The sequence below is a fragment of the Schistocerca americana genome, chromosome 10 (assembly GCF_021461395.2).
Source record: "Schistocerca americana isolate TAMUIC-IGC-003095 chromosome 10, iqSchAmer2.1, whole genome shotgun sequence".
In the NCBI taxonomy this organism is placed as follows: domain Eukaryota; kingdom Metazoa; phylum Arthropoda; class Insecta; order Orthoptera; family Acrididae; genus Schistocerca; species Schistocerca americana.
The window spans coordinates 57060013-57079563 of NC_060128.1; the positions used below are offsets into that span (position 1 = coordinate 57060013).

Here is a 19551-nt window from a genome sequence, read left to right on the forward strand (position 1 = left end):
CCTTCACGTACTCTGTGTAAAATCGAACTGGTATCCCATCAGGTCCAGAGGCCTTTCCTCTTTTAAGCGATTTTAATTGTTTCTCTATCCCTCTGTCATCTATTTCGATATCTACCATTTTGTCATCTGTGCGACAATCTAGAGAAGGAACTACAGTGCAGCCTTCCTCTGTGAAACAACTTTGGAAAAAGACATTTAGTATTTCGGCCTTTAGTCTGTCATCCTCTGTTTCAGTACAGTTTTGGTCACAGAGTGTCTGGACATTTTGTTTTGATCCACCTACCGCTTTGACATAAGACCAAAATTTTCTTAGGATTTTCTGCCAAGTCAGTACATAGAACTTTACTTTTGAATTCATTGAACGCCTCTCGCATAGCCCTCCTCACACTACATTTCGCTTCGCGTAATTTTTGTTTGTCTGCAAGGCTTTGGCTATGTTTATGTTTGCTGTGAAGTTCCCTTTGCTTCCGCAGCAGTTTTCTAACTCGGTTGTTGTACCACGGTGGCTCTTTTCCATCTCTTACGATCTTGCTTGGCACATACTCATCTAACGCATAATGTACGATGGTTTTGAACTTTGTCCACTGATCCTCAACACTATCTGTACTTGAGACAAAACTTTTGTGTTGAGCCAACAGGTACTCTGAAATCTGCTTTTTGTCACTTTTTCTAAACAGAAAAATCTTCCTACCTTTTTTAATATTTCTATTTACGTCTGAAATCATCGATGCCGTAACCGCTTTATGATCGCTGATTCCTGTTCTGCATTAACTATTTCAAATAGTTAGGGTCTGTTTGTCACCAGAAGGTCTAATATGTTATCGCCACGAGTTGGTTCTCTGTTTAACTGCTCAAGGAAACTACCCGTAATCTCAGAACTTGCAACATATTAGACACTGTATAGAGTGTGTGACATCATATGTGCTGGACTGCTGTTTAAATCACTTGCCAATATTTTAAAAGGTTTTAGATAACAGACACTTATTTTAAAGATTACTGGTGTTAATATTTGCTGTTAAAGTAACTTATTAGTGGATTTTTATTCATCTCATTCTTTCTTTTTGTATTATTGTTTTGAGTGGTCTGTCATTTGTGAGTGTGCTTACGTCATTCATCGAAGTGTCAGCAGTGTGTTTACGTTTCACGAGATGTGGTTGTAGCTGTAGTGGTTCTGAAGCTAAGTACTGACAATGTTGTTTGTGCACTGTATTCGGATATTAAATTTAGTAGTTTCCAATTGTTTATCCAAATATTAGCAGTTTTTTTCATTTTGCGGTGTGCAGTTGCAGCTGTAGCAGTTCTGAAGTTAAGTTCTGATAAAGTTGTGTCCTGTTATTCAGTTATTAAAATTAGTTGTTTTAATGATGTCTCATGCTGTTTCTGGTCAAATAACAGTTTGCTAAACTTTTGCACACTGTGTTTTTTAGAGTTGTTTGTACATTGAAGACATTAAATTTAGTATTCCATTTGGGTCTGTAGATGTATCAGCACTGCACTGAACAGGTATTTGAATGTTGTGCAGCAGTAGTAGAATTTAGTGAAACTTAACTTCTAGTTGTTGTTGTTTATAGGTCCCCTGACTCTGACTTCAGAGCATTTCTACTCAAGCTAGAGAGAGTTCTCGGTTCACTTTGTACGAAGTACCAGAAATTAGTTATATGTGGTGACTTCAATATTAATTTTCTATTTAATTGTGCAAGAAAAAGGATGTTGGATGACCTCCTTAACTTATATGATCTGGTGCAGACTGTTTTATCCAACCAGGGCGAAGGATAACAGTAGCACAGCTATAGACAATATTTTTGTTCATTCTTCATTACTAGATGGGCAGTCTGTTAATAAAAAGGTGAATGACTTTCCTGACCTTGATGCACAAATTTTAGTAAAAATATTTCTGTTACTGATAAAGTCAAATTAGTTTCTGCAGGGAATCATATCTCTCTCTCTTGTAAATGCTTTTCCCAGACTGTTGTCTGAAATACTCATCTATGTTACAGACAAGGGGGAGATTGAGTCAGTAATTAAATTGTTGAAGACTAAGGACTCTCATGGATATGATGGAGTGCCTGACAAAATATTAAAGTACTGTGCTGCACATGTTAGTCCTGAACTTAGCCATATTTGTAATTTTTCCTTTAAGAATGGTAATTTCCCGAATGATTAAAGTACTCAGTAGTAAAGCCTCTTTATAAAAAGGGAGACAGCGATAACATCAACAATTTTACAACTATTTCTATGACATCAGTGTTTGCTAAAGTTATTGAAAAGACTGTGTGTGTAAGGATAATTGATGATTTTATCTCACATAATTTGCTATAAAAATGTACAGTTCAATTTTAGAATGGTTCAACAACAGAAAGTGATATAGTCTCCTTTCTCTGTGAGGTACTGGATGGATTAAATAAAAGGTTTCGAACAGTAGGCATCTTTTTTGATTTAACTAATGCGTTTGATTGTGTATATCACAAAATATTGCTCCAGAAGTTGGACCATTACGAAATACGGGGAGTAGCTCACAATTATTACATTTCTTACTTTAGCCACAGACAGCTAAAGGTCATTATTCACAATGTTGAGAATGGCTGTGATGTGGGGTAAGGTGAAATGGGGTGCCCCAGGGATCAGTGCTGGGGCCACTCCTGTTCCTTATTTATATAAATTATATGCCCTCTAGAATTACATGTGTTTCTAAAATATTTCTGTTCGCTGATGACACTAGTTTGGTAGTAAGACATGTTGTGTGCAACATTGGCACTTTTTTCAAATGTGCAGTTCATGACACAAGTTCATGGCTTGTAGAAAATAAACTAACGCTAAATCACAGTAAGACAAATTTTTTACATGATGACTAACTGACAACCTCAGCTGCCGACAGGTGTTGTTGTTATACCTTCGATGTGGACAGCTGGAAATGTGTGACCCGACCGGGACTCTAACCCGGGATCTCCTGCTTACATGGCAGACGCTCTATCCATCTGAGCCACCGAGGACACAGATGAATAGCGCGACTGCAGGGACTTATCCCTTGCACGCTTCTTGTGAGACTCACATTCCCAACTGTCCACAATTCTACATATGTATTGCACATTATAGACATTTGCCCACCCTCTCGTTACTCGCGCACGCTTTGGCGATTCCCGTAAGAGTTTGGGCAACCTGTGCGCATTCGCACAGACGAAGGTCAATGGCTGGGTAGCCTTTAACTATATATACGAAGACAGTAACTAGTTCTCGAAAGAACAGTTACTGTTGATGACCGTGCAGCCCCTCCCTGGAATAAATGATGACTAACTGACAACCTGTCGGCAGCTGAGGTTGTCAGTTAGTCATAATTTATTCCAGGGAGGGGCTGCACGGTCATCAACAGTAACTGTTCTTTCGAGAACTAGTTACTGTCTTCGTATAAATTTTTTACAGTTTCTACCACGCAATTCAACAAAACCTGATGTTTTAATTTATCAGAATGGGCATATGATTAGTGAAACTGGACAGTTCAATTTTCTAGTTGTTCAGATAGATTGTCGTGGAAAGCCTACATTCAGGATCTTTTTCAGAGACTTACTGCTACAATTTTTACTATTCAGACTGTATCTGAAGTAAGTGATAGTTCGACATGAAAAGTACTCTACTTTGCTTATTTTTCATTCAATTATGGTGCATGGTGTTATATTTTGGGGTAACTCTTCCCTTTCTCAAAGGATATTTTTGGCTAAGAAACAGATGGTTCGGGCAGTAAGTGGTGTAAGTTAGTGAAGATCTTGTCGACCCCTTTTCATTATTCTGGGTATTCTGACATTAGCCTCTCAATATATATATTCTTTACTGTCGTTTATTGCTAACATTATGAGCTTATTCCAAGAATTAGCAGCTCTCACTCAGTTAATACTCGGCAGAAATCCAATCTGCATTTGCATTGCACTTTCTTAACTCTTGTGCAGAAAGTTGTGCAGTATACTGCTGCGTCCATTTTCAGTAAGCTGCCACAAGAATTCAAAAATCGCAGCAGTAATCCGTGCCCTTTCAAGTCAAAACTGAAGAGTTTCCTCGTGGATCACTCATTTTATTCTGTCGAGGAGTTCCTTGAAAAATTAAGCTGATTTCTGTGTTATATTGTTGACTGCATTTGCATAAACTTATGGCTTGTCTTTTTTGGGTTCATAAACATTTTCTTATTACTTTTATGTTGTAATTTCATAGACTGACTCATTCCATGATCTTGGCGATTTGCTCCTCAGTTTGGTTCTACAAAACTGGCCATGTACAAACTTCGGCGTGTGTATTATGAGAAGTCATTCTATTGAACTCTATGATATTCCTAACTTTTGCTGACGTGTGTAGATAACAAGCCCATGTGCAAGATACCATCTTCCTCCTCAAGCAATAAATATCCATAATTAAATGATGAACAATAATAATTAAATGCATTCAAGTCTCTCATCCATTATGGTCTTAAACTCACTATATCAGAATGGCCAGCACAGTGTTCATAGTCTCAGCGAATAACTGTCAAATTACTTGCAGGTGAAACCTGGAGAGTGCTCTGCCCTGTGGCCACGGTCTCCCAGCAATGGTGACCGAAAACTGCGGCTGAGAGTCCCCGAGCAGTCGGGCATGACTGCCCCATTCTCCATTGGCACGGTGCACACGACTCTGCTCAGGATTAACAACAAGGTAAGGCGTGCACATCTTGGCTCTAACTTGTTCCAACAAAACTCTAATGTATACACTTTGTTGTCCGTGTGTGTCTGTCAGTCTCTTGAGACCGCTTTTCCTCAGGAACACGTAAAGGTATTAAGGGGGGTAGGACGTCAAACGGGCTGACTTGAAGCAGGAGGGTCACCACAGGACATTTTAATTTCCACTGTCTATACTTTTACAAGTAAATACATAAAACTTTGTCAGCATGACCAGGAAGGATTCAGAATTCACACTCATAGCAGTGGAAGTTTGAAAACATAACGAAATGATTTTTTTATATGTGAAATGTCATCATTTTTTTCACTTACTAATGGCAGTATTTTTTGCTACAGGTACACTTTTTTTCATAAGTAAGAGAGATTCTTCTATGAATTTTGCACAGAATACAAACCATACTTAAAGGTGTATGAAACTCAAGAGTTTTCCAAATCTATTAAAAACTGTGGTAAAAATTGAGGTAATTAAGTATAAAATTAGTGTTTTTTCTGAACATGAAGTTTAAAATGCAACAGTTCATTCGTTTTTTCACAAATAGAATAAATTCTAGAGTTTCATAGACCTGTGAGTATGGTATGTACGCTGTGCAAAATTCATCGAAGACTCTCTGTAACTTATGAAGAAAAGTGTACCTATAGCAACAAATGCAGCCATTAGTAAGTGACAAAATGATGAAATTTCACACGTAAAAAAATTTATTTTGTTATGTTTTCGAACTTCCACTGCAATGAGTGTGAATCCTGAATCTTTCCTGCTGATGCTGACAAAGTTTTATGAATTTATTTGTAAAATTATAGACACTGGAAATTAAAATGTCCTGTGATGCCTCTCCTGCTCCAAGTCGGCCTCTTTGACGTCCAATCCCCCTTAAGTTGAAAATGAAATACTAAGGTCTAAGATCCTTTGGTAGTTTAAAAATTTAAGCTTCTAAGTCAATGCAGTCAAAAGATTTAGCCATTTATGTCACATATTTTGATACTCGCAAACTCATTCATCAAAACCTGTAGGTGAACTATTGGTATTCATTATTAAGTTTGTATGGAACCCACAGAGTAAAAGTCTAGCCTGCATTTGTCTGTACTGAGGAAGAGACTGATTTATTCATCCATCCATCCATAGTGCTCCATAAGTGCCATCACAAATGGATACATGGTATGTGACTACCGTATTTACTCAAATCTAAGCCGCACTCGAATCTAAGCCACACCTGAAAAATGAGACTCGAAATGAAGGAAAAAAAATTTTCCTGAATCTAAACTGCACCTGAAGTTTGAGACTCTAAATTCAAGGGGGGAGAAAAGTTTTAGGCCGCACCTCCAGATTGAAACACAGTTGGTCTATTGTAATATGAGACACAATTTAGGTAGAATAAATGACGATACAGTAGTTTGGTTCGGGTCGTAAGCTTAGCAGCTAAGCTTTATCAGGTAGCCATTGCTATGCGTCAGGCGTGCTTCATCTGGTTTGAATCGGTTGTTTATTTTTCTTTGATCTGATAAGTGCCGTTCTCTTTGTTATAGGTGTTTACGTCACTCTAGGCTGAAAATGCATTATTGTACTGTGTCATGCATTGTTTGCCGCATTCTGATAAGTGTTTACGACCTGTCGCCGCTCGCGGCATGGCTTGCTTTTGTGTGCACTACCGCCGCTGACAATAAAATAAAAAGAGAGGAATTGTCTCATTAGTGAAACAATGACAAGAGACTGCTATTTGTTGTTACTTACACTGCTGCTTTCTTTGATAATGATCAATAAGAACCAAATGATAGACTGCGTATGATAGATGTTCTGAACGAGAGCTTAGCTAAAAATGTTCTCCGTTTGAAAATCTTTGCAGACGCCTCTTTTGTACATTACATTCTGCATGGATATTAGAGTCATCTTAGATTTAAAAATGTAGTCAATTGCCGTGCTTCATTTCTGATTGTATCACTATTAGGCATAAGAATAATACGAATATAAACATGACATGATTGTATATTCTTCCGCATTTGCTGCTGTCTCACACTAGTTTCTTAGGTTATTACGCAGACGGGATTTAAATGAGATAGCAGCAAACACGAAAGAATACATGGCAAAATGTTTATATTCGTATTATTCTTACGTTGAAGAGAATGCTGCATGTGATTCGCAATTCATAAAAGATCCTATTAGCAACCATCTCTTCTCACAGGTAGGAAAAAATTCAGAACATAGAGTTGGCCATATTGACAAACATCCCAAATAGTCATGCCAGTCGGCTTTTCGTAGTACATTGAAATGCTGCTACATTCGAAGATGAACAACACGGAATTTGTATTTACTTCGTTGGATAATGTATGAAAATGCAGTGGTCGAAACTCGGGGCGGAGAAAAAAAGCTCGTCTTACACCTTTTTTGCCTGTGTAGCGCTACATATATTCGACGGCAGAAGATAGTTGTGGAGGCACCTACCAACATTTTTCAGAACTTCCGCTTACTTTGCACTCGATTCTAAGCCGCAGGCGGTTTTTTGGATTACAAAAACTGGAAAAAAAGTGCGGCTTAGATTCGAGTAAATATGGTAGGTGAGGTGGCACAGTGCTTAGCCCACTGGATTTGCAGTCAGGATGATGGTGCTTCAAACCTACATCCAGCCATCCTGATTTTGGTTTTCCGTGATTTCCCTAAATCATTTCAGGCAAATGCCGGGATGGTTCCTTTGTAAGGGCACAGCCAACTTCCTTCCCTAACCCTATGGGGCCAATGATGATGATATTTGGTCCCCTCTCCAATTCAACAAACCACAGTATGTGGTACAAGCCAGCATACATTATCAAAAGATAGACAGTTGTATGTACCTCTCAGTTTCTCTTGTCATAACTGATTAATAGTATGCTTCTATCTGTTCTGCCAGGTTGTTGTTTCCGTTTTAGGCACAGTATTTCAGTGATCGGCCAAGATGCCTTCATTGCATGCTGGGAGTTTTACTGTTGTATGTACTCTCTGCCTGGGCTCTAACCAGACTCTCAACTATAGTTGGTTTCACACTGCATTTTATAACCGAGTTTGATTCCTGATGCCCACTACTCCCATCGATGCTCTATTGTTTTTCGGAGCCCGTGCTGTTATTCCATGAAATGTGTATTCTCTCAACTTTTCCATGTATGGTAGATGTGATGGCCTGCAGGATCAAAATAAATTGACTGCTGGACTCTCAAGCTTTGTCTAGATTGAAACTGCCACTCCTGTTTATTTGGTGTTCTGACATATTGTTTTCACAGACTCCTTAATTACACTGTTCCTGAAACTTGGCATTTGTGCCACAATATTGTTCTCCTGATACTTCATTTCACGATTGTATTCCAGTCAGGGTTCAGCAACAGCCGATTTGATTGATTGTTGCGTATGTTGCTGATGATCTTTGCATCTTGCCTCAGTTGTTTTGGTTGTCTGCCTCCATGTAAGACATGCCACATTTGCACAGAATGTGATTTGCACCCAGCTTATGGGGACTTAAGAGCACCTTTAACATTACAAAGGAGACTTTTACTAAAAGGGAGCAAAATACTTTAAATGCCACATTTCTTTGCAGATACTGGGCCAGTGTAAGGTAGATAAGGAGTCTGTCAAAATAAAGATGTTAGAAAACCTATAATAAATGGGGACAAAGGTTTCAATTTAATCAAGGCCTGGAGTCCAACACTCAATCTATTAAGATCTCAACAGCCTTCACATGCATCAGATCTGGAAAACATTGAAACAATTTGTGTTTCATGGAATGTCATTGTGGGCTCTGTAAAGGATGTAGTGGGAGTAAGGAATCGAACTCTGCTGTATACAGCAGTGTGAGACAAACAATAATTGAAAGTGTGGTTGGAGTCGAGACTGCGAGTGCACGAAACAGCAAAATTCTCAGCACCTGAAGAGGAACTAGATGGATCAGTGATTGAAATATTGTAAAAATTTCTAGAGCTGATAGTTCCTCTATGAGGATGAAAATTGTGTTTTCTTTAAATAAATGCTGTAACAGTTGCAAGCATTATTTACTTTTGAGATAAGACATGATGAGTGTATGCCAGTCAAGAATGCCTTTAAGGTGAAAAAAATACCATTATCAACACCTCACAGAGTTTGAACAAGGACATGTAATAGGGCCACAAAGAAGCCAGATTTTCCTTCTGCAATATTACAGAAAGACTTGGCAGGAATGTAATCACTGTACACGATTGCTGGCAGTGGTGGTTACGAGAATGTACAATTGCCAGAGGACCGGGCTCCAGACTGCCACGTGGCACTGTGGAGAGGGAAAAACCATCGTGTTTGGAATATGGCTAAAGTACATTGTACTTCATCCATGGCAGCAGTTTGAGCAGTAGTTGGCTTCACAGCGAACTGTTGCAAATCGGTTACTTCAAGGACAGCTTTGAGCCAGGCACCCTGTAGCATGCGTTCCAGTGACCCCAAACTGTCGCCATTTGCTTCAGTGGTGTCAAGCTCATTGGATGGCAGGGTGGAGGCCTGTTGTAGGAGGTGCATTCAAGTTCTAAGGCCTCCGATTTTTTTTCTAATTAACTACTCACCCGAAATCGATGAAACTGGTGTTACTTCTCGACGTAATCGCCCTGCAGACGTACACATTTTTCACAACACTGACGCCATGATTCCGTGGCAGCAGCGAAGGCTTCTTTAGGAGTCTGTTTTGACCTCTGGAAAATTGCTGAGGCAATAGCAGCATGGCTGGTGAATGTGCGGCCACGGAGAGTGTCTTTCATTGTTGGAAAAAGCCAAAAGTCACTAGGAGCCAGGTCAGGTGAGTAGGGAGCATGAGGAATCACTTCAAAGTTGTTATGACGAAGAAACTGTTGCGTAACGTTAGCTCGATGTGCGGGTGCGTTGTCTGCGTGAAACAGCACACGCGCACCTCTTCCCAGACGTTTTTGTTGCAGTGCAGGAAGGAATTTGTTCTTCAAAACATTTTCGTAGGATGCACCTGTTACCGTAGTGCCCTTTCGAACGCAATGGGTAAGGATTATGCCCTCGCTGTCCCAGAACATGGACACCATCATTTTTTCAGCACTGGCGGTTACCCGAAATTTTTTTGGTGGCGGTGAATGTGTGTGCTTCCATTGAGCTGACTGGCACTTCGTTTCTGGATTGAAAAATGGCACCCACGTCTCATCCATTGTCACAACCGACGAAAAGAAAGTCCCATTCGTGCTGTCGTTGCGCGTCAACATTGCTCGGCAACATGCCACACGGGCAGCCATGTGGTCGTCCGTCAGCATTCGTGGCACCCACCTGGATGACACTTTTCGCATTTTCAGGTCGTCATGCAGGATTGTGTGCACAGAACCCACAGAAATGCCAACTCTGGAGGCGATCTGTTCAACAGTCATTCGCCGATCCCCCAAAACAATTCTCTCCAGTTTCTCGATCGTGTTGTCAGACCGGCTTGTGCGAGCCCGAGGTTGTTTCGGTTTGCTGTCACACGATGTTCTGCCTTCATTAAACTGTCGCACCCACGAACGCACTTTCGACACATCCATAACTCCATCACCACATGTCTCCTTCAACTGTCAATGAATTTCAATTGGTTTCACACCACGCAAATTCAGGATACGAATGATTGCACACTGTTCAAGTAAGGAAAACGTCGCCATTTTAAGTATTTAAAACAGTTCTCATTCTCGCCGCTGGCGGTAAAATTCCATCTGCCGTACAGTGCTGCCATCTCTGGGACGTATTGACAATGAACGCGGTGACAATGAATGCGGCCTCATTTTAAAACAATGCGCATGTTTCTATCTCTTTCCAGTCTGGAGAAAAAAAATCGGAGGCCTTAGAACTTGAATGCACCTCGTATTTTCTTATGAAAGCTGGTTTTGCCTCGGTGCAGCAGACGGCTGTGTGTCGGTTAGGAGGAGGTCAGTTTATGACCTGCACCCAAGGTGTCAGCATGCTGGACACGCTGGGCCTACACCTGGAGCCGTGGTCTGGCGTGCAACTTCGTATTACAGTGGGAGTGCACTCTTGGTTATCCCGTGCAACCAGAATGCAAATTTGAATGTCACTCTGTTGATTCGACCTGTTGTCTGGCCATTCATGAATAGCATTCCAGATGGTGTTTTCCAACAGGATAACACACACACACACACACACACACACACACACACACACACACACACTCTCTCTCTCTCTCTCTCTCTCTCTCTCTCTCTCTCTCTCTCTCTGTCTCTCTCACACACACTGCTGTTGTAACCCAACATGCACTACACGGTGTCGACATGTTGCCTTGGCCTGTCAGTCACACAGCACAAATGGGACATCATGGGATGACAGCTTCAGACATGGCATTAACTGTCCCTGTATTGACTGACCAAGTGCAACAACATGGAATTTCATCCCACAAACTAACATACCCCCCGGCGGAAAGGCCGTTTGCCGGGTGCCGGTCTTTCAGTTTGGTGCCACTTTGGCGACGTACAGTCAATGAGGACGATTGGATGATGATGAGGAGAGCACAACACCCAGTCCCTGGGCAGAGAAAATTCCCCAACCCAGCCGGGAATTGAACCCGAGCCCAGAGGATTGACATTCTGGCGATTACACTTGTTCGTAATGGCTCATCTCACGCATGGATTAACCTCTGCCCTTGCAATGTTAATTACTTTCATATGTTACATAGACAAATGCATTCCCGAAATTTCATTACACTAAGTTAATTACTTTTTGGCATTGCGTTTTTGTTTTCGTGCGGTGTATAATTACAGGAAAAGAGAGTAAATTGGAAAAATCGGGCAATTTGTAAATTTGTTATATTTAAGTCAAAAAGCGACAGTGTAGGTGAGAGGAGGAAGTATCATCTGAATTGAATTAGGAAAGGTAGTAAGACAAAGCTGTTGCCTATCTCTTACCCTTTTCAGTCTGTACTTAGAGAATACGCTTGCCTGCTCCCGACTAGACGCCGAAGGAAAAAAAATTGGAGAAAGAAGAATATAGTGCGTGAGGGTTGCTGACATGTTTCTTGCAACACCAGATGAGAAAAAGTTGCAGTGAACAGTGGACATTACGGAAGCTAAAGCAATGAACTGTGGTGTAATAATGAATAAAAAAAATACAGAAGTAATGGCTCTAGGAGGAAATACGTGGTGCAATAATGTGACCACTTGTCAAAAGCCAAAATAATCACCTTTTGCATTGTGGATGTGGAGGAACAGTCGGTGAGGTTGTGGAGTGTGTCAACAGGGATGTGGAGTCATGCTGACTCTCATGCCACGGCCTGCTGCACTAGGTTTGGCAGGTGAGGATCTGTGGCGTGAACAGCCCAATCGTGGTGGTCCCATAAATTCTCAAATGGATATGAATCTGGGGAGTACAATAAATCATCCTGGTGCTTTTAAAACTGTGCACTTACATTGTGAACTGTGTGACTTGTTGCATTGTGCTGTCAGATGCCAGTGTGCCGAGGAGAAATAAACTGTGTGTAGGGGTGGACATGGTCACTAAGGATACTTGCATACTTCCATTGATCCATTGTGCCTTCTAGAATGATGAAATTACACAGGAATTCCACAAAGACTTTCCCCAGATGATAACATTCCCTCATCCAGCCTGGACCCTTGCGATGATTGTTGCGAAGTATTTGCTTTCAGGATTTTTCACGCTGATGCAGCATAAAAAGTGATTCGTCTGAATAGGCCACCGCTTGCCTCTCAGTGGCCATCCGGTTTTGATACTGGTGTACAAATTACGGCCTTTGTCACCAATGATCAATAGTTAGCATGGGTGCACGCTACAGTGGCCCAATGCAGCAACGTTTGCTGACAGTCATTGAGGAGACACAGTTGAATGATCAGACGCTCAACACTTGCACATGTGCTAACCTGTACACATCTCTGCAGTCACCCCTTCTGTCTATGGCCCGTGGTGCACCACATTTATTTCGACACCAGTTTTGGATACTGCCATGCATAGGATACTTTTAACCACACCGGCATACAGTCAGTTTGCAAACGTAACCATTCCAGAAATGCTTACACTCTTACCTGAAAAGCCAATGATCGTGCCCTTTTGGACATCAGGTTGTACAAATTCCATTGAAAGCATTTAACTGCAAAACCATTGGTGTTTTCAACTGTATCATGTATGTTACTCAATTAATTCTCAAAACAGATCACTGATTAATTTTTTGTTCACATGTATATATATCTGCCAGTATATTACAATTTCTGAGGTAATGTGCATATATTCTCTGTTTTGACCACTGGTCATTGTTGCCCCAGAATTACAGATGCACAATTTACTAAAAAGTGTTGCTGCTGTCGTGATGCTGTTCAACTAAGGGATATAAACATTTATTGTCAGTAAATACAGAAAGACTCATTTGTAATCATTAGTGTGTCCACAACTAAGAAAAACAAATGTAACTCGTACATTGCTCAGACTGCAAGCTGTTGTGGTTCAGGTAGTGTAAAGGTGTAACATATGAAGGGCGTTCAAAAAGAAAGAAACGGAGGCATAATTACAGAGAAACCAATACCTGTATGTTAGAAGTGTTGACCCTGGCTGTTGAGACACTTGTCCCACTGTGACACAAGACGGTGAATGTCTGTCTCAGAAATTCCGGGGGCTGTGATGTTAATCAGTTCTGCATGTACAGCTGGACGTTGTCATCCGAGGTGAATCATTTGCCCCTCAGAGCCTTTTTAAGGGGGCCAAAAATGGCATAATCACAGAGGGAGAGGTCTGGACTGTATGGAGGGGTGGATGAGAACCTCCAATTTGAATTTCTGCGGGAGTGCTGTGACTGTGTGTCACAGTGGGACGAGTGTCTCAACAGCCAGGGTCAATACTTCTAACGTACAGGTACTAGTTTCTGTAATTATGCCTCCGGCTCATTTCCCTTTGAAAGCCCATTATATAATGTCAATATCTCTGGAAACAAGGAATGAAGTTTGCTTGGCGACAATTGACTTGATTAATGAAGAACAGATAACTTTAGTTGTGACTGCACTGGATGTTTGGTAACAAGGCTTTAGATTTAAGATGGATGAAACTGGAGCTGGATGTGTGTGGTACTCCATCCTAGTACCTCTCATTATCTTTATAACTTTGGTGATGGATCATACTGTGTGGTACATGTACTGTACTCGAATTTTTTCTTTATTTCATGATGCTTAATAGAGCATATAAGAAATTTTAGGCTATTTATTCCTGGGTGGTCGAAGTTTCACGTATGTTTGAAATGTTGACCACAAATGGAATGGTATTTGACAGTTGTGGTGGAAGTACTGGTTGGCCAATGTATCCCCAAATTCGTGGTAACTTTGACCACCAAATTTTTTTTTTTATTCCTTTCTCTGCATTTTGGAAACTGTATTGTACTAATTAGTATGTAATACTTTCATTCAAGCCCCTGTGTTCACTAACATAAATATCACTGAAATTAAAGAAAACACTCTTGATAATCGCATTTCAAAGTGAAAATCAGTCAAAATATACCCAGTTTACAGTACTCCATAAGAAACGGAAATTACTGTATGCTTGATAAGAATCTGATGAACATAGCCCTTAGAGCAATTTTGGTATTTACTAGGTAATCATAGTCCGAAACTAAATTGCAAAAAGGAAAAAAAAAAAAAGGTATTTGTTTATGTACTGTGTGTGTTATATCAGAGCAAGTGCATTTTCTACACTTTGCTACATTTCATGTTGTCTGTATGTAGAACATCATTTTCTGATTTTTTTACTATGTTTGCAGCATAAATCAAATTTAGACTGGTTATTTTGCAGTATGGAGGTGTCAATGTGGATGTCCAGATCACAGAGGGTGCGGCGTATGTGAAGTTTACACCATATGAACCAGGAATGGCACCAGCACTCATCATAAACCATACTCGTGAACCAATAAAGTTCACCGAGAAGGGATGTAAGGAGAGCAGGTACGTCTCCTACTTACTTTTCTTACTGTTCAGGGATGTTGAGTTTCCAATCGTTACTCAGCAAACTGTTTGTGTGCCTCAGTTTGCAGCTAGTAATAACTAGTAGCATTATTAATATGTACATAGAAATAATATACCGAATGGCTAATATCTTTAGTTTTTGAATTGTGATGTATGTTGGAAGTTTTGCGCTATCAACAGCCGACAGTTTTAATTTTTAGCTCAGCCACATTGTTCCCAGGAAAGCAATGATTTTGAAATTTCCAGAGATATTTAAAATGTATTTCCTTTGATAGGAATTTTGGTGGATTAGAACAACGAAAAACATTTAGAACTGATGTATGCTTGCAGTGCTGTGCATCACTGTTGCAGGTTTTCCTGGAGAGCTCTGCATTTGACCATTACACAGTCACAGTTAACAAATTGTACCAAAAACGTTACATGTATTTAGTGTCTCCTCACTTTAAAATATTTTTTAGGTTTTTTTGTGTCTTCTGGTGTGTAGATAATGTAACAAAAATGTACTTTTGCATTACAAATAATATTAGATTGTGGGGATGAACAAGTAAAAAGTTGACTTTCCTTCTTTTCATTTACAAATGTCTTACGGTACCATATTCTGGGGCATCTTGTCATTAAGAGAAAATGTGTTTGTTGCACAGAAACATGTAATGACATATGTAGTGTACATTGTAGAAGCTCTTATTGAGAGATCTTTAAACAGTGGACCATACTGACAACAGCCTCTTGATAAATTTATTCTCTTACAAAATTTGTTGTCAACAGTCACAGTTTGAAAATGGCACTAACATTTATAAATAGAATACTAAAAGGAGCAAAGATTTACTCTATCCATCACTCAGCCCTTGTGTGGCATAGAAAGGAGTGACATAACAATGAAAAGAATCAATTACTGATAATATAATGAAAGTGTGGTTTCAGTTGCCTGAGACTGCAGTCATGAGTTCTCTCTCTCTCTCTCTCTCTCTCTCTCTCTCTCTCTGTGTGTGTGTGTGTGTGTGTGTGTGTGTGTGTGTGTGTGTGTGTGTGTATTGTTGACAAAGGCCTTAATGGCCAAAAGCTATAAGTGTTAGTCTTTTTTGTGCCTATCTGTGACTCAGCATCTCTGCTATATGGTGAGTAGCAACTTTTTTCTCATAATATTGTTACATCCCATCCTGGATTTTCCATTGTTTGATGTAATGTAAATGGATAGATAAAAATATCTACTCACCAAGCGGAGGCAGGGGAAAACACACACACACACACACACACACAAAAGGATTTAACTTTTACAAGCTTTTGGAGCCAGTGGCTCCTCCTTATGGCAGAAGAGTTGAAGGGGGAGGAAGAATTGTGAAGGAAAATGACTGGAGAGGTTTAGGGAAAGGGGTACAGCTTAGAAAAGTCACCAAGAAGCCCAGGTCATGGGAGACTCACCAGTCCTTTTTCTTCATCCCTCTTCCTCGCCCTTCAACTCTTCCGCCAGCAGGAGGAGCCACTGGCTCCAAAAGCTTGTAAAAGTTAAATCCTTTGGTGTGTGTGATCTTGTGTCACCATTTGATGAGTAGATCTTTTTTATCTGTCCATTTACATTATATTAACAGAAAGCAGTGAAATAGGTAGCCGTAGAATTCTTTGACCAGCTACCTAGGCATGTGAAGTATGTAACAGACAATAAAATTAACTTCAAACACAAACTAAAATCATATATACTTCATAACCCTTGTTACTCCATAGAAAAATTGGTTTATGTGGGGATGACTCACATAAAATTTGCGTCACAAATATTGTGGAAATGAAAGAGCTATTAATGTGCAGCTTTCACGGAATGGATTGGTAGTAAGGAGCTTATGTTGTTAGCCAATAAACAGATTGTAACAGTACTTAGAACGTGTATTTTTTTGTGCAAAAATACACATTTTTAAATGAAACAATGTCTATGGACATTAACAGACTAAAAGTAGGGTAAGTTAGAATGTGATTGGTAGTTGTTGCCGGAGTGTAGTGTGAGTCATTTATAAGATATGATATTTTGAAAAGTTTCAATGCCAACACTTGTTTGTGCCATTCAATGTGCATGGTTGGTAGGTACAGTGTTCATATGTTTGCTTACAGTGCGCACACGTGCGCGCGTTCTCTCCTTGAGTGCATTGTGAATTGCAAGTCAGTTAGTGAGTGACTGTCCACGCAGTAGGTTTTGTGTGGACAAATGGGATTTACCAGTGCAGAGAAAACAGACGTGCTCATGCTAAATGGACAGTGCAGGAAGAATGCAGTTTGTTCTTGTATGGTGTATGGGACAAGATATCCCAATAGATTTCAACTGTCTTGGCAGTTATTTATCAGCTTCTTCAACTAATTATGTGAAAGTGGTTGTGTGACACCTAGACAACGTAACAGAAGGAAACAAGTGACAACAGAAGAGAAAGAAATAAACATTCTTGCTGCTGTTGCAGTGGATCTACATATTAGCTCCTGTGCAATCCCAGGAGAAAGTGACATGAGTCGCCATAGGTTCCATCCTATTCACATCTCTCTCCATCAAGTGCTGAATGGGATTGATTATGGAAATCAGTTAACTTCTGTACATGGCCATTACAGCAGGATACTCCAGAAGTATTGTGTATCTCGTTTAGCAATGAAGCCACATTTACCAGTCGTGGTCAGGTAAACTGTCGAAACCTGCCCTGTTGGTCTGTTGACAATTGCCATTGGCTTCTCTAGGTGGAACTTCCCGTGGAGTGTAAATAATGGCATCGGATAGTGAACGATCAGATGATAGGTTTGTTTTTCATAGACAGAGCACTGAACGCATCCGAGCATCACAGCCTCCAAACAGACCATTTTTCACAGATGCTGGAAGACGTTCCTCTGCAGACTAGGAGGAATCTGTGGTACCAAAGTTACTGTTTCCAGCCCAGCACGTCTTCACGAACTGTTTCCATATTGTTGGATTGGGCACATAGGACCTGTTCCTTGGCCAGCCAGTTCCCTGGATCTGATGCCTATAGACTTTTTTTCTGTGGGAAAAGCTGATAGTCACTGTCTGCAACGACATACCAACTACACTTGATGATATGTAATGACATATTACTGCAGCCTGCTCTGACCTCTCTCCTGAAATGCTAGTATGTGTGCAGCAGTCACTTCATACCAGAGTGGAAGTGTGTATTGCCACTCCTAGTTGTCATTTTGAACACAATTTGTGGTGGTCAATTGTCTTGTTCATCAACATCTTGGACAGTTTCCAGCCTCTGGCTGGGTCTGTACGGAACATGGGCCTCTCCACCGTCCTCTGTCTCGCCACCATCTGTGCGTCTTCACCTCGGTCCAGTCTTCTCCTTTCTTGTGAATGCATTCCTCTACTCTTTTCAGCCATCTGTCTCTGTCTTCCTCTCAGTCTCTTTCCTTCCAGTTTCATCTTGTTTATCCCCTGGATATCCTCTTCTCCAATCTCTTAACGTGTCCATACCGTCTCGGCCTCGATTTCTCTATCTCCTCTTGTAATGGTTCCACCATCGTTAACAATCTGACCCTCTCATTTCTTAACCTGTCTATCTTTGTCACTTCAATACTGTTTCTCAAGAATTTCATCTCACTACAGTGTACTTTGCTTTTTTCTCTTCCCTTCATAACCCATGTTTCTGATGCATATGTCAGGATTGGGACATAGTATGATCAGTATATGACCTTTTTACAGGTTTGGGGTGCATCCTTGCTCCATATCAAGCTTCTGACACTCTTCCAAAATGCTTCTGCTTTTCTCCCCCGCTTGTTTATTTCTCTGACGTGTTTTCCATCTTCCTGTATCAGGCTTCCTAGGTACTTGAAATTCTCCACTCTCTTCAATCGTTTCCCACCAATTGTTATTCCAGTTGTTCCACTCTCCTTCTTTCTTGCTGTGATAATGACTTCACTCAGACTTTACTAAATTTCATCCCCTATTCTTGAACTGTTTGTTCTCATATGTCCAACTGCTCTTGTACTTCCTCCTCCTTATTACCCCAAATCATCAGATCATCTGCAAACACGATAGCTCTCATCTTCCTTTCACCAATTACTTGTGCTACTGTACTCATTATATCATCCATCGCAACAATGGAGAGTAACGGTGAATGTGCACTTCTCTGCCTCAAGCCATTCTTCTGTTCAATCCGAGCTGATCTCTCTCCTCCCACTTTCAAACAACTCACACTTCCCTGGTACATTTCCCTTATCCTCCAAATATCTGTTTTGCTACTCTTCTGTTCTCCAAGACTTTCCCCACTTTGCTTCTACATACACTATCATATGCTTTTTCAGTGTCCAGGAAGGTCATTGGTAGATATATTCCATATTCATAGTGCTGTTCCTGCAGTTGTGTTACAGCAAAAATTAGATCCACTATGGATCTTCCTGTTCTGAAGCCATGTTGCTCTTCTCTCATTCTTCCTTCTAATTTTGCCCAAATTCGTGCTTCCAAAATTTTGTCAAAAATCTTTGCACAGTGACTCGTTAATGTTATCCCCCGATACTTCTTGCACTCTTTTCTATTTCCCTTCTTAAAGATCAGGACAATTATTCCCTTCTTCCAGTCTTCTGGTATCATCTTCTGTCTCCACACAACTTTCATTACTCGATATAGCCATTGTATCCCCACCTCTCCTGCTGCTCTACCCATCTATACACTTAGCTCATCCAGACCTGGTGACTTCCCTCCCTTCATCTTGCCCAATGCCTCTTCCACTTCTCCCCAAGTAAAGTTTTTAATTTGCTGTTCCTCCTCTTTTTTTCCCTCTGCTTGTTCCTCCTCATCCAGGTTTCCATTCAGGTTCAGGAGTTCTTCAAAATACTCCTTCCACATATTCTTGAGTTCCTCCTTGTTCTCTACATCTTGTCCACTTTTGTTCACCATTCAAGCATAATCTGTTGTACTGTTCTTCCTTTTACTTTTAATCATCCCATGTAACAC

At 40.5% G+C, this 19551-nt stretch overlaps 1 protein-coding gene across 1 annotated transcript in view; it reads left to right on the top strand.

The window, feature by feature from the left end:
• Positions 1-4525: 4525 nt before the first annotated feature.
• The window catches only part of LOC124552662 (vacuolar protein sorting-associated protein 13-like), an 85852-nt gene continuing 70826 nt past the window's right edge, over positions 4526-19551 (top strand). Inside the window, exons 1-2 of the mRNA XM_047126986.1 lie at positions 4526-4671; positions 14449-14597. Of these exons, the coding sequence (XP_046982942.1) occupies positions 4612-4671; positions 14449-14597 (209 nt within the window). The 5' untranslated portion in view covers positions 4526-4611. The remainder of the gene's footprint in view (positions 4672-14448; positions 14598-19551) is intronic.